This window comes from Symphalangus syndactylus, chromosome 6 (assembly GCF_028878055.3).
Source record: "Symphalangus syndactylus isolate Jambi chromosome 6, NHGRI_mSymSyn1-v2.1_pri, whole genome shotgun sequence".
NCBI lineage: Eukaryota > Metazoa > Chordata > Mammalia > Primates > Hylobatidae > Symphalangus > Symphalangus syndactylus.
The window spans coordinates 51631403-51642918 of NC_072428.2; the positions used below are offsets into that span (position 1 = coordinate 51631403).

General features: G+C 40.7%; 1 protein-coding gene across 1 annotated transcript; it reads left to right on the forward strand.

Annotated features, from left to right (window-relative positions):
* The first annotated feature begins 2938 nt into the window (after nt 1–2938).
* Nucleotides 2939–3880, forward strand: LOC129484548 (olfactory receptor 52P1-like). The gene has a single exon (XM_055282725.1). It carries the CDS (start codon nt 2939–2941, stop codon nt 3878–3880), a length of 942 nt encoding a protein of 313 aa, XP_055138700.1.
* The last annotated feature ends 7636 nt before the right edge of the window (nt 3881–11516 follow it).

Here is an 11516-nt window from a genome sequence, read left to right on the forward strand (position 1 = left end):
CCATGTAGTTTAATTGGCTCTTCAGATAACTGTCTCCCCTAGTAATTGCCATAGAAGCCTATGAAGTAGGAATCAACCTCTCCAGGTTACACAGATAGGGAAACAGTTTGAGAGAGTTTAGGTGGCTTGACTGAGATCACACAGCTGGTGAGTTATAAAGCTGGGATTTGAATCTGGCTGCCCTTGGGCATCCATGAGTGAGTGCTAAATTCTAGGTTGGTCACTTCCAGACGCTCATGAGCACCTCCAGGATAAAGAACTTGCTCCTTTCCTCAAGAGACAGCCTTGTTCCTGGCATTTGAACTCCTATTCTTATATATTTTAGGTAAGGCCTTTCTTATACCAAGTGCTAAAATAAATAAGAACAAAGCAGAGGAATGAGGGGCATGAAGGAGAGTTATTATTCTGGAGAGCTATCTGGAGGAGGCAGGGAGTCTTCCTTGCCTGATCTCAGTAGGCAGATGAATCACAGGAAAATGACACTAGAGTATAGGCAGAAAAGTGTTCATGGGCAGAGAGTAGAAAGCTTTAAGAGTCTCTAGACATTCACCGTGGAGAGGACTCTGCAGCCGTGCCACCTACTCCCAGCCTACACATCACTGAATCAGACTAAAGTGGCAAAGGTTCCTTTGAACACGGTGATGATAACCCATCTTCTGCCTTGCATACTTTCCCAGTGCCCTAAAATCTCATCCTGAGTGTTTTTCATGAGGTCTAACTCAAATATTAGTAGGAGAGTCAAAAAGTGAAGACCCCCAAGGCTCTCACCTCAACCTTGAGCTCTTTCCTAAAATCCAGGAATATTATACTCAACATATGCTCTTCCAACTTCATTTTCCCCATCTGTGCAAAGTGGGTGAGACAAGGGGAAATTGTGGTCATTATGCTGTGTAGTTCCAGATCAAGGGTGGAGCAAAAGTTTTTTGAGTAGCAGTTTAAGGCCTGAGAAAATCTGATTCAATTATTAAAAGACTGAGATGGAAGAAGAAAAGAAGGGAGGGAAAGAAAGTAGGGCCGTCTCATTCACGACTGGATTATTCAGCTCTCAATTTTCTCCACAAAGGGTACTGAAGCAGGGACACTCCAAAAACAATGTCTTACATAAATGTATGTCCCTGTGTCTTCTGAGTACAGCTTTGCTCATGCATCTTGCACAATAACATATATAGGTACACACAATCACATGCCCAGCCAAACACTGCATTCTCATCAAATGGAACAGTTCTACATGCATCATTTCACAAGGTTCTTCACACTCAAATTTCTCTATCCCAGACCTTTCAGCTACCATGAAGGCTAAAATCTCTTCTAGGCTTGCTTGGACCCCAGCTGGATGGTGGAAATCCAGGGAGATACAATAGAAGAGAAAAACAGGAAATACATGAAGGGATGATAAGACAGAAAGGAACAAGATGATTTGCTCAGTATGAGAGTGACAGCCACAGTTGACACTGGGATGGAAAGGAGGCATCCTGGACCACAGTTCTTTCCTTAAGATCACATTAGAAGACCTTACCCTCTTCCTTCCTGCTCCTACCTCTTTCCCCAAAGCAGTTTCCTATGATCTCTTGGTATGGGTAGCTGATACTAAGGATTGCAAGGAGCATTGCATTTTAAGATTAGGAATACAGATGAGCATCACTATAGGGTACAATTTGTTCCACTATCTCTGTTTCAATTAGCAATTGGAACACAGTCACATACAATTATATTAGAAGCTCTTTTCTTCTGATAGAGGTACTTTTCTTTCTACTCTCTCCTATGTCTATTTCTGGTTCTTGTTCTCATCTTTTTTATCTCACCACCTCTCCCTCTACTGTCCCCTTCCTGCCTTTTTTTGTTTAATCTTTCTCTCAAATTCCCAATTACTACCTGGTTAGATAAGAAAAAAATGAGATAAAAATATATTTTAAAATGTAGGTGAGGGAAGATCAGGAGGGTGTTTGAGGGTAATAGACAGGAGATATGGGGAGATGTACGGAAGCACAGTACTGTCATTTGGTCAAACTTGGGTCTCCATTTTTGCTTTCAGGGAATGATTCCATGTTCCCAGTTACTAAAATTTACTTCTTACCTCTTTCTTTTATGTACTTTTGATTTTTATGAGAGAAAATGCCTTGTATTCAATCATTTCTCAATGACCTTAACAGATTATTTTTATAGCCAAATTAGCCTGATCCCTACCACTGATCAATTGTGCATGATCACAGCTGTTTCTACCAGCATCCATACAGAACACCTGAGGCAAGTGCAGGATCCTTGTACTAAACATAAGCCAGGCAATCTTACGCCTGTATCAGACTATGAGAGACTCAGCCTAACACCTCTGTTTTGCTGTTCCTGGTCAGAACCTAGGTTCTGAGCCTCATCTATGGGTTATTATAGGCTCAATGGCTTGAAAAATCCATCCAAGATCTCTCCTCCTCCCTATCAATTCCCTTCAGACCTGATCTTTCCATCTTGAAAAGTAACCACATTTGAGTCTTCCATCGAATCTGCCTGACTTTTTATCATTAATATTACTTTTATATTTTCACACAGGCAGATGAATCCGAAGAAAAAAATATTAGACTATAGGCAAAAGAGGGCTCACAGGTAGAAGAAAGCTGTAAAATTCTCTAGCCACAGCCTGTCACCATAGAGAAGTTTCTACAGCCATGCCACTTGCGCACCACCCACAGCCTGGACATCATTGAATCAGATAGAAGTGTAAAGGGCTCCTTTGAACCTTGAAGATAGTAACCCACCTCCTGTCTTGCATTATCTCCCAATGCCCTACCATCTTCCCATCCTGGATGCTTTTCATGAAGTCTAATGCAAATATTTCCTGCTGCTTTTCAGCCATAGCATAAAGATGAATCCCAGTTGCTTCATCTCTCAGGGATTCCCAGGACTCAGAGCAAGGCAGTGAGGTCTTCTCTACCCACCTTACTTGGCCATGAAACTCATAAACCATAGCCATCAGAACCCAACCTCCTTTCTGCTCATGGGAATTCCAGGCCTGGAGGCATCCCACTTTTGGATTGCTTTTCCCTTCTGCTCCATGTATGCCCTGGCAGTGCTGGGAAACATGGTAGTGCTGCTAGTGGTACATTCAGAGCCTGTATTGCACCAGCCCATGTACCTGTTCCTCTGCCTGCTATCCACCATTGACCTCATCCTCTGCACCTCCACTGTGCCCAAGCTCCTTGCACTTTTTTGGGCAAAGGATGCTGAGATCACCTTTGGGGCCTGTGCTGCCCAGATGTTCTTTATCCATGGCTTCTCAGCTGTAGAATCTGGTATACTGCTAGCAATGGCCTTTGACCGCTACTTAGCCATTAGCCAGCCTCTGCACTATGGCTCATTGCTCTCCCCAGAGTCTGTAGGCAAGCTGGGTGCTGCAGCCGTGCTTCGTGGCTTGGGACTCATGACCCCACTCACCTGCTTACTAGCAAGACTGAGCTACTGCAGTCGAGTGGTGGCCCACTCCTACTGTGAACACATGGCTGTGGTGAAGCTGGCTTGTGGAGGAACACAGCCAAACAACATCTATGGCATCACCACTCTCACACTGGTGGTGGGCACTGACTCCATCTGTATTGCTATCTCCTATGCACTCATCCTCCGGGCTGTGTTAGGCCTCTCCTCCAAGGAGGCAAGGGCTAAGAGCTTTGGCACTTGTGGCTCCCACCTGGGTGTCATCCTTCTCTTCTACACACCAGGACTCTTCTCCTTCTACACACAGCGGTTTGGCCAGCACGTGCCCCGGCACATCCACATCCTCCTAGCTGACCTCTACCTGGTTGTACCACCCATGCTCAACCCCACCATCTATGGCATGAAGACCAAACAGATCTGGGATGGGGCCCTCCGGCTTCTGAAGTGGGGCCCTGCTTAGTCATAAAGTCTTCAACCCCACGCTGAAACCTTTATCTTCGCCCCTCAGCCCTCGGGGGAGACTGGTGGCTCCCAACATGATAGGGACACAGAAACTCATGCTCAGTGGTACCCGTACTTTGATAAGGAGCAACAGCAAAGTCAGATGGTGGAAGATCTGTCAGGTGTTTCTTACTTATGATGTAGATATGGTTACAAAGCTCAGGGAGCCCCTGTCTAATGGGAAATATGGCTACCAAACTGATGATGGCCTCCCAGGGAATCCAATTCTGCGTCTGACATTGTTCCTACCTTCCAGAAGATATTGATAAAATGGGAAAGATATAGCTACTGGTCTGACAAGGAGAAATAACCCTCATCCACAGGCAGGTGTTCCTACTCCGATAGGAATACATACATACCTCCCTTAGCAAGTTCTACATCTGACTGGGGAGAAACACACCCACACCCATACATAGAATCGGGCAGAGAGGCAGAGATGAGGCACTTAGCAATTAGCCATAGGGATAATAACAACAAAAGAAGGAGAATCCTGGGCAAACTGTCCAGTGTACACAAGAATAAGTAACAAGGTATAATGTCAATCTAGGAAGGTTCTCTGGAGTAGTTTTTATCTTTTCACTGAGCATGAACTATGGGCCAAATATTTTGCTAAAATCTAGGGCAAATTAAGTCAAAGGCCTCCTCTTGTGATGACTGCTGTTAGAGGAAACACACATAAGGAGACAGTGGCCAAACTGAATCATACTATTTCAGTTGTCCCTCCGTATATGCGGGAGGATTGGTTCCAGGAACCCCATATAAACCAAAATGCGTGCATATTCCAAGTGAGACCTAAGAACAGAAATATACAAAAAGTTGGCTCTCCTTATTTGCAGATTTTATATCCTGCAATTCTGATATTTTTATCTGTGTTTGGTTACCTATAAGTGGACCTGCATATTTCAAACCCATGTTGTTCAAAGGCCAAACTGTAATATGGTTAGGGTAAGCACAGAGACCATGGGTGTAAGAACACCAACTTGCTCAGGAGAAATGAGGCCCCAGGCCACACCTCATCTCACCCCATCTCTGTATGCAGGTAAGGCCATGCCTGGGTGTAAGGTGCAAGAGCAAAGCCTAATGCGAGATGACATCCTAAGTATTTCCTTCTATGCCCTGGGAGTGGCCTTGTGCAGATTCCACTAAGCATCAAAGTTCCAGGGAAGGAACCAGGTCCCTTCTTTGGGAAGCAAAAAGGGAACTCTGTCCAATTTGACCTCCTGAGGCAGGTTTATAAAAATGAAAATTATAAAATGATGGCAGCCACTAGAGAGCTATTTGGCTCCTGGAGAAAGCATTTTAATAAGCTTGGAAAGAGCTTAAACAGGAGAAGGCCTCTAATGGGCTCAGGATTCCCTGGGTCCTCAGAACTGCAGTCAGTAGCCACAGTGGATTAGTTTCACATTCTGCAGTACACCAAGAGAATTTACTGTACACCAAGTACGTTTACTGTAGTCTCATAATCATCTGATGAGATAATTATCCCCAACTTACAGGGCCAGAGGCAGAAGATTAGGAAGACAGTTGCTTGCCCAAAAAAGCAAGTACATTTCTAATTTGAAATTCCATGCCTTTTACTCTTTACCAGGTGAGTTCCTATAAATCTAGACCCTAAGACCAAGACTCTAGTAAAAGTCTGATCCAAGGGTGAGAGGATAATTTTTTTCCTAACATCACTGACATTTCTGAGAACATGAAATATGCCAAATGCTATTCTAGGTGTTGGACTTATTGGTGATTCAGGAAGATAAATTTTTGACAACTTGAATATGGGACCCCAGCAAAACTCCCCCGTGTAATCTCAGTGACTGTCATATTACTCAACCTGAAGCCATCCAAATAATTCTTCCTTCACCCCAGGTCTCACCACAAATGAGTTTGGTAGTCTTAATTTGCCCACAGACACCTCAGGTTGTCAGATAATCAGAGGCCACAGATTAGCCAGTAAATTCTATTCTCCAGGGTCCTTAACTCAAGCTGTAGGGGAAGTCAGGAAAACTTGCTACATCCTATTTGGGACTATATTGGCTATGGCTGGATTATTTTTCCCAAAGCTCTTTTTTAAATGAGCTATAATTTACATAAAATACATCTCTGAAAAATACATACACATCAGTATAAACACCATCTTAATCAAGATGCAAAGTATCAGCTGGGAACGGTGGCTCATGTCTGTAATCCCAGCACTTTGGGAGATTCAGGCCAACAGATTGCTTGAGCCCCACAGTTCGAGATCAGCCTGGACAATATAGCAAGACTTCGTCTACAAAAAATACAAAAATTAGCCTGTAGTCCCAGCTACTCAGGAGGCTGAGAGGTGGGAGGATTGCTTGAGTCTGCCTGAATCGAGGCTGCAGTGAGCTGTGATTGTACCACTGCTCTACAGCCTGGGTGACAGAGTGAGATCTTGTCTCAAAAAAAAAAAAAAATTCACAATCACAAAACATTCCCTTGTGCTCCTTCCCAGCAATACCCTTGACCCTCCATGGAGATAGCCATTGTTCTACTGTTTAATTTTTAATCACCTTGGATTAAATTTACCATTCTAGAAATTCGCATAAATGGAATTATACAATATGTATACTTTGTCTGACTTCTTTGGCTCAACATAACGTTTTTGAGATTCATGTTGTGTCCATCAACTGTTAATTTCTTCTTATTGCTAAGTAATTTTCCATTGTATGAACATATCAAAGTTTACTTCTGGATACCTGAGTTTCCCATATTTTACTATTATGAATAAAACTGCTATGAATATTTCTTAACCTAGCAGTGAAATGGCTGGGTCAGAGGTTAATAGAACCTGCTTTTTCAAAGTAATCACACCATTTTCTAATCTCACTGGTGATGTTTAACAGTTCCCAGCTGTTCTACATCCTGGTCAGTCCTTAACATTGTCATTCTTTTTTTCATTTTAGCCAGTCCATTGACTAAAAGTAAGCTAGTAACTTGTGATTTTAATTTGCATTTCTCTGATGTTGAGCAACTTCTCATATGTTTTCTGTTCATGCATATGCCTTCTGTAGAATGTTTGTTAAAGTCTTTTGCCCACTTCTAATAAATTTTTTATCTTGTTGATTTGTACTAGCTGTTTATATATTCTGGATACAAGTCATTTGCCAGATATACATAGTGAAAATATTTTATTCAATTTTGTGACTTGCCTTTTGATTTTTTTTTTAATTTTTGGATACAGGGTCTCGCTCTGTTACCTCGGTGGGAGTGCAGTGGCGTGACCTTGGCTCACTACAACCTCAACCTCCCAGGCTCCAAGTGATCCTCCCACCTCAGCTTCCCAAGTAGCTGGGACTACAGGCATGAGCCACCACACCCAGCTACTTTTTCTTTCTTTCTTTCTTTCTTTTTTGTAGAGATGGGGTTTTGCCATGTTCCCCAGGCTGGTCTCAAACTCCTGGGCTTAAGTGATCCACCCACTTCAGCCTTCCAAGTGCTGTGATTACAGGCATAAGCCACAGCTCCTGACCTTCATTTTCTTACTAGTATCTTTCGGTTACAGGAAATTTTTAATTACGATGAAGTCCAAATAATCAATTTCATTCATGGTTACTGCTTTATTTTACAGATTTAGCTTTTAATTTGAGGCCTATGATCCAACATGAATAAAAATTGTGTATGTTGTAACCTAGAGTTCAAGATTTATTTTTCACATGAATATTCCATTGTTTCAGAATTATTTGTTAAAGATTTTCTTTTCCAAATTGACTTGCCTTGGCCACCGGGATCAAGAAAGTGATCAAGACAGTGTCAATACTACACTTTCTTAATAATAGTATTAATAGTAAGTCTCAAAATGAAGTAATGTAAGTCTTCTAACACTATACTTCCACAGTGGTTCTTATTATTCTGGGTTCTTTGTATTCCCATATATATTTTAAAATCAATTTGTTCATTTCTATAAAAATTGCTAGAGTTTTGATTGTTCGATATTTAATTTTTAAAATTTTATTGTACTGGCTAGGACCTCCAACACATCGTTGAATAAAACTAGTAAAGCAGACATCCTTGCCTTGTTTCTGATATTTTTCTTTTGTTAACACCTTTATTGAGATGATTCAAATACTATACAATTCACCCATTTAAAGTGTGCAGTTCAATGGTTTCTAGCATATCCACAGATACATGCAACTGTCACCACAGTAAATTTTAAAACATTTTCCTCACCTCAAAAACAAACTTCATACCCTGTAGTTATCACCCTCATATTCTCCTGTCCCCACCAGCTCTAAGCAACCACTAGTCGGCTTCCTCCTGCCTCTCTAGATTTCCCTACTCCAGACTTTCATATGAATGAAAACATAATATATGCTACTTTGGGAATGACTTCTTTCACTTAGCATAATGCTTAGTTTCATCCATGTTGTAGCATATCAGTATGTCATTCCTTTTCCTAGCTGAATAATATTCCATTGTATGAATATATACCACATTTTGTTTATCCATTGATGAGTTGACAGATACTTAGGTTGTTTCCACCTTTTGGCGATTACAGATAATGTGACTATAACATCGTGTACAACTGTTTGTGTGGACATTGTTTTCACTTCTCTTGTGAATATACCTAGAAGTAGAGTTACTGGTCATGTAGTAACTGTTTAACCATTTGAGGAACTGCCAAAGTTATTCTAGAGCAGCTGCACCATTTTACATTTCTCATACCAGAAGTGTAGGAGAGTTTCAATATGTTCACATCCTAATGCCTGCTATGGTCTCTCACTCTCATATTAACAGCGTTATTGAGGTATAATTGATATGCAAAAACTTGTACCTATTTTGTGTAGACAGTTTGAGTTTGGATGTTAACTATGCATTTCTCACAGATGCCATGTTGAAAAAGTATACATCTATTGAAATTTGTTGCAAGTTTTCATCAAGAATTGTGTTGAATTTGGTAAGTTATTTTTCTTCACATACTTAGGTAACCATCTGGTTTTTCTCCCTTATGCTGCTGATGCAGTATACTATACTTGCTTGTTTTTATTTTTATTTTACTTTTTTTTTTTTTTGAGACAGAGCCTTGCTCTGCTGCCCAGGCTGGAGTGCAGAGGCACAATCTCAGCTCACTGCAACCTCCACCTCCTGGGTTCAAGCAAGTCTCCTGCCTCAGCCTCCCGAGTAGCTGGGACTACAGGCTTGCACCACCACACCCAGCTAATTTTTGTATTTTTAGTAGAGACGGAGTTTTGCCACATTGACCAGGCTGGTCTCAGACTCCTGACCTCAGGTGAACTGTTTCCCTCGGCCTCCCAAAGTGCTGCGAAATACTGCTTATTTTTAAAAGTTAAATCCCACTTGGTCATGATGTATTATCATATTTATATATTGCTGGATTCAGTTTACTAATATTTTCATAAGGCTATGTTTATGTTCATGATAGGTATTGCTTTTTTAATTTTCTTGTAATTCCGTATCAGGTTTTTATATCAGGGTTTTGCTGTCTCACAAAATATACTGGAAACTAATCCGTTATACTCTATTTTCTGATAATATTCATGTAACATTTATTTTTTTAAATATTTGATAGAATTCTGCATGAAAGAAACCCAGGTGTGAAGGGAGTTTTCTTTTTATTTCATGTTCAATTTTTAATGGATAGAGATTTATTAAGGTTTGTATTTTCAAAATTTTTCTATTTCCTCCAAAATTTCCTCTAAATATAACTCAAAATGATATACCAATGTTAGTATAAATGTTCATAATATCCCCTTATTATCCTTTCATTTCTATAGGACTTGTCATGTCTTTTAATTCTTGTTTATTTGTGTGTGCTTTGTCCTGTTCTGTAATGCTAATTTGTGAAGGAAGGCATATCCATTTTGTTAATTTTTAGAACCAAATTATGGCTTTTAAAATTTTTGTGTCCATTTTTCTTTGCTAAGACTGTCAGGAGCTGGGAGCCCACATTTTCCCCAAGCCCATGATGCTGTTGTGCATTAGCCAAAATTAGGTCTAATCCTGCTCTGCTCAGAAATAAGCTTAGCATAAACCTGCCCAGACCAAGTACCTGTAACCAGGAAGTCACAAGCTCTCCACAGGGTCCCCAGCTCCCTCCAAAACAACTCAGACCCCCTCCACCCATGTTGCTTCAAACAGACAGCTTTATGTCATAGGGATGAACGCAAGATGTGTGGGGAAGCTTCCTTTTCTCCACAGCTCCTTCCTTCCCACACCATTTAAAAACTGAGAAATACTAAGGAGTTGCCGTTGAGTTTTAACACAGGACTTGGATCCTGAAAGCTATCAATGAAATTGCAGTGAGATCTGACTAAAATAAAACTGGAGTTTCTCCAAGGGTTTTAGTTTATGTATAGACTTAAGATCCATATAGAAAAAAATCATTATTAAATAAATCTGATCCTGTTTTGTTAAATTCTGTCCTTTAATCTCTTTAAATATTTTAAGCAGTAGATCCTCTTTAAATCTGACCATAGAAATATTGTCTCACATTCATAGTTGGCAACCAAAATCCTTGATTAAATTTAAGTGGTGAAGCCAGGGTCTGGAGTGGATCAGGAATATCTCTAGTATTGAAAGACATTAAACTTTAAGTGATAGATGGGTGGATGGATGGATAAATAGATAGATAAATAGACTCAGCCTCGTACAGAGGCCTTTATGTGTAAATCTGGCTCCTGTGAATATTTTGTAACCTGGCCTTCTGTGATCTTCCCTCCAGAATACAGATACTGCTAATCTATCTGTTAGCTGCTGAGATATCTGCAAATGTGATCTCTCTTTAACTTCCTTGAATATTTTTAATAGCACAAATAATGCGTATTCTATTAACAGCATGCATCTCATATTGGCATTTCAAAATTTGGAACAGGTTGGCATATTTTATATATTTTATCCTAGGTAGGCAGCATAGGGTTAGAAGTGTGTGCTCTAGACCCAAACTGAGTTTAAATCCTGGCTTTACTACTTATTAGTTGTAAGACTGTGGGCAAATTTCTTAACTCCTCTATGTCCTGTGTTCTTGTCCTGAGGGAAATAAGAGAACTTCTGTCATTGAGTGGCGGTGAGGTTAAAGGAGCTCACGAAGAAATCCTGAGACCTGAATAAGTGGTAACTATGATCAGCTATTACATAGCTGACAGCCTTCTGACTTGAGTTAGCCTAGGATAAGATGGAGGGTAGCTCCCCTCTGTCCCTCCTCAAACTAGTCATAATATGCCATCTAAGGGGAGGTTTATGCCATCAAAGCAGCTAGACCCAAGGTTGAGGCAGAGTCCATACTGTAGGCCTGTTTCTGTCCCACAAGCAGAAGTCCCACAGTAGGATTCAGGACACCTATCAAATTCAGACTATGCTACGAGCAGCTACCGCAGATGAACCTGGAGGACTATCAATACATTGTTTTTCTCATATTTGACCAGTTGGTCGAGGATTGAAGAGGAACATTGTTGCCTTTAATCATGAGATGACCATGTTCCTGGATCATCAAGGAATAGTCCAACCCAAAAAAGGTAATGTTGTGATAACAGTCCATCACAAATACCCACCCAAACTCATTATTTTATAAGAAGGAGGATCAGTAAAGGCCTTAAGGTAACTCTTCTCAGGTTATGGAAGGACCT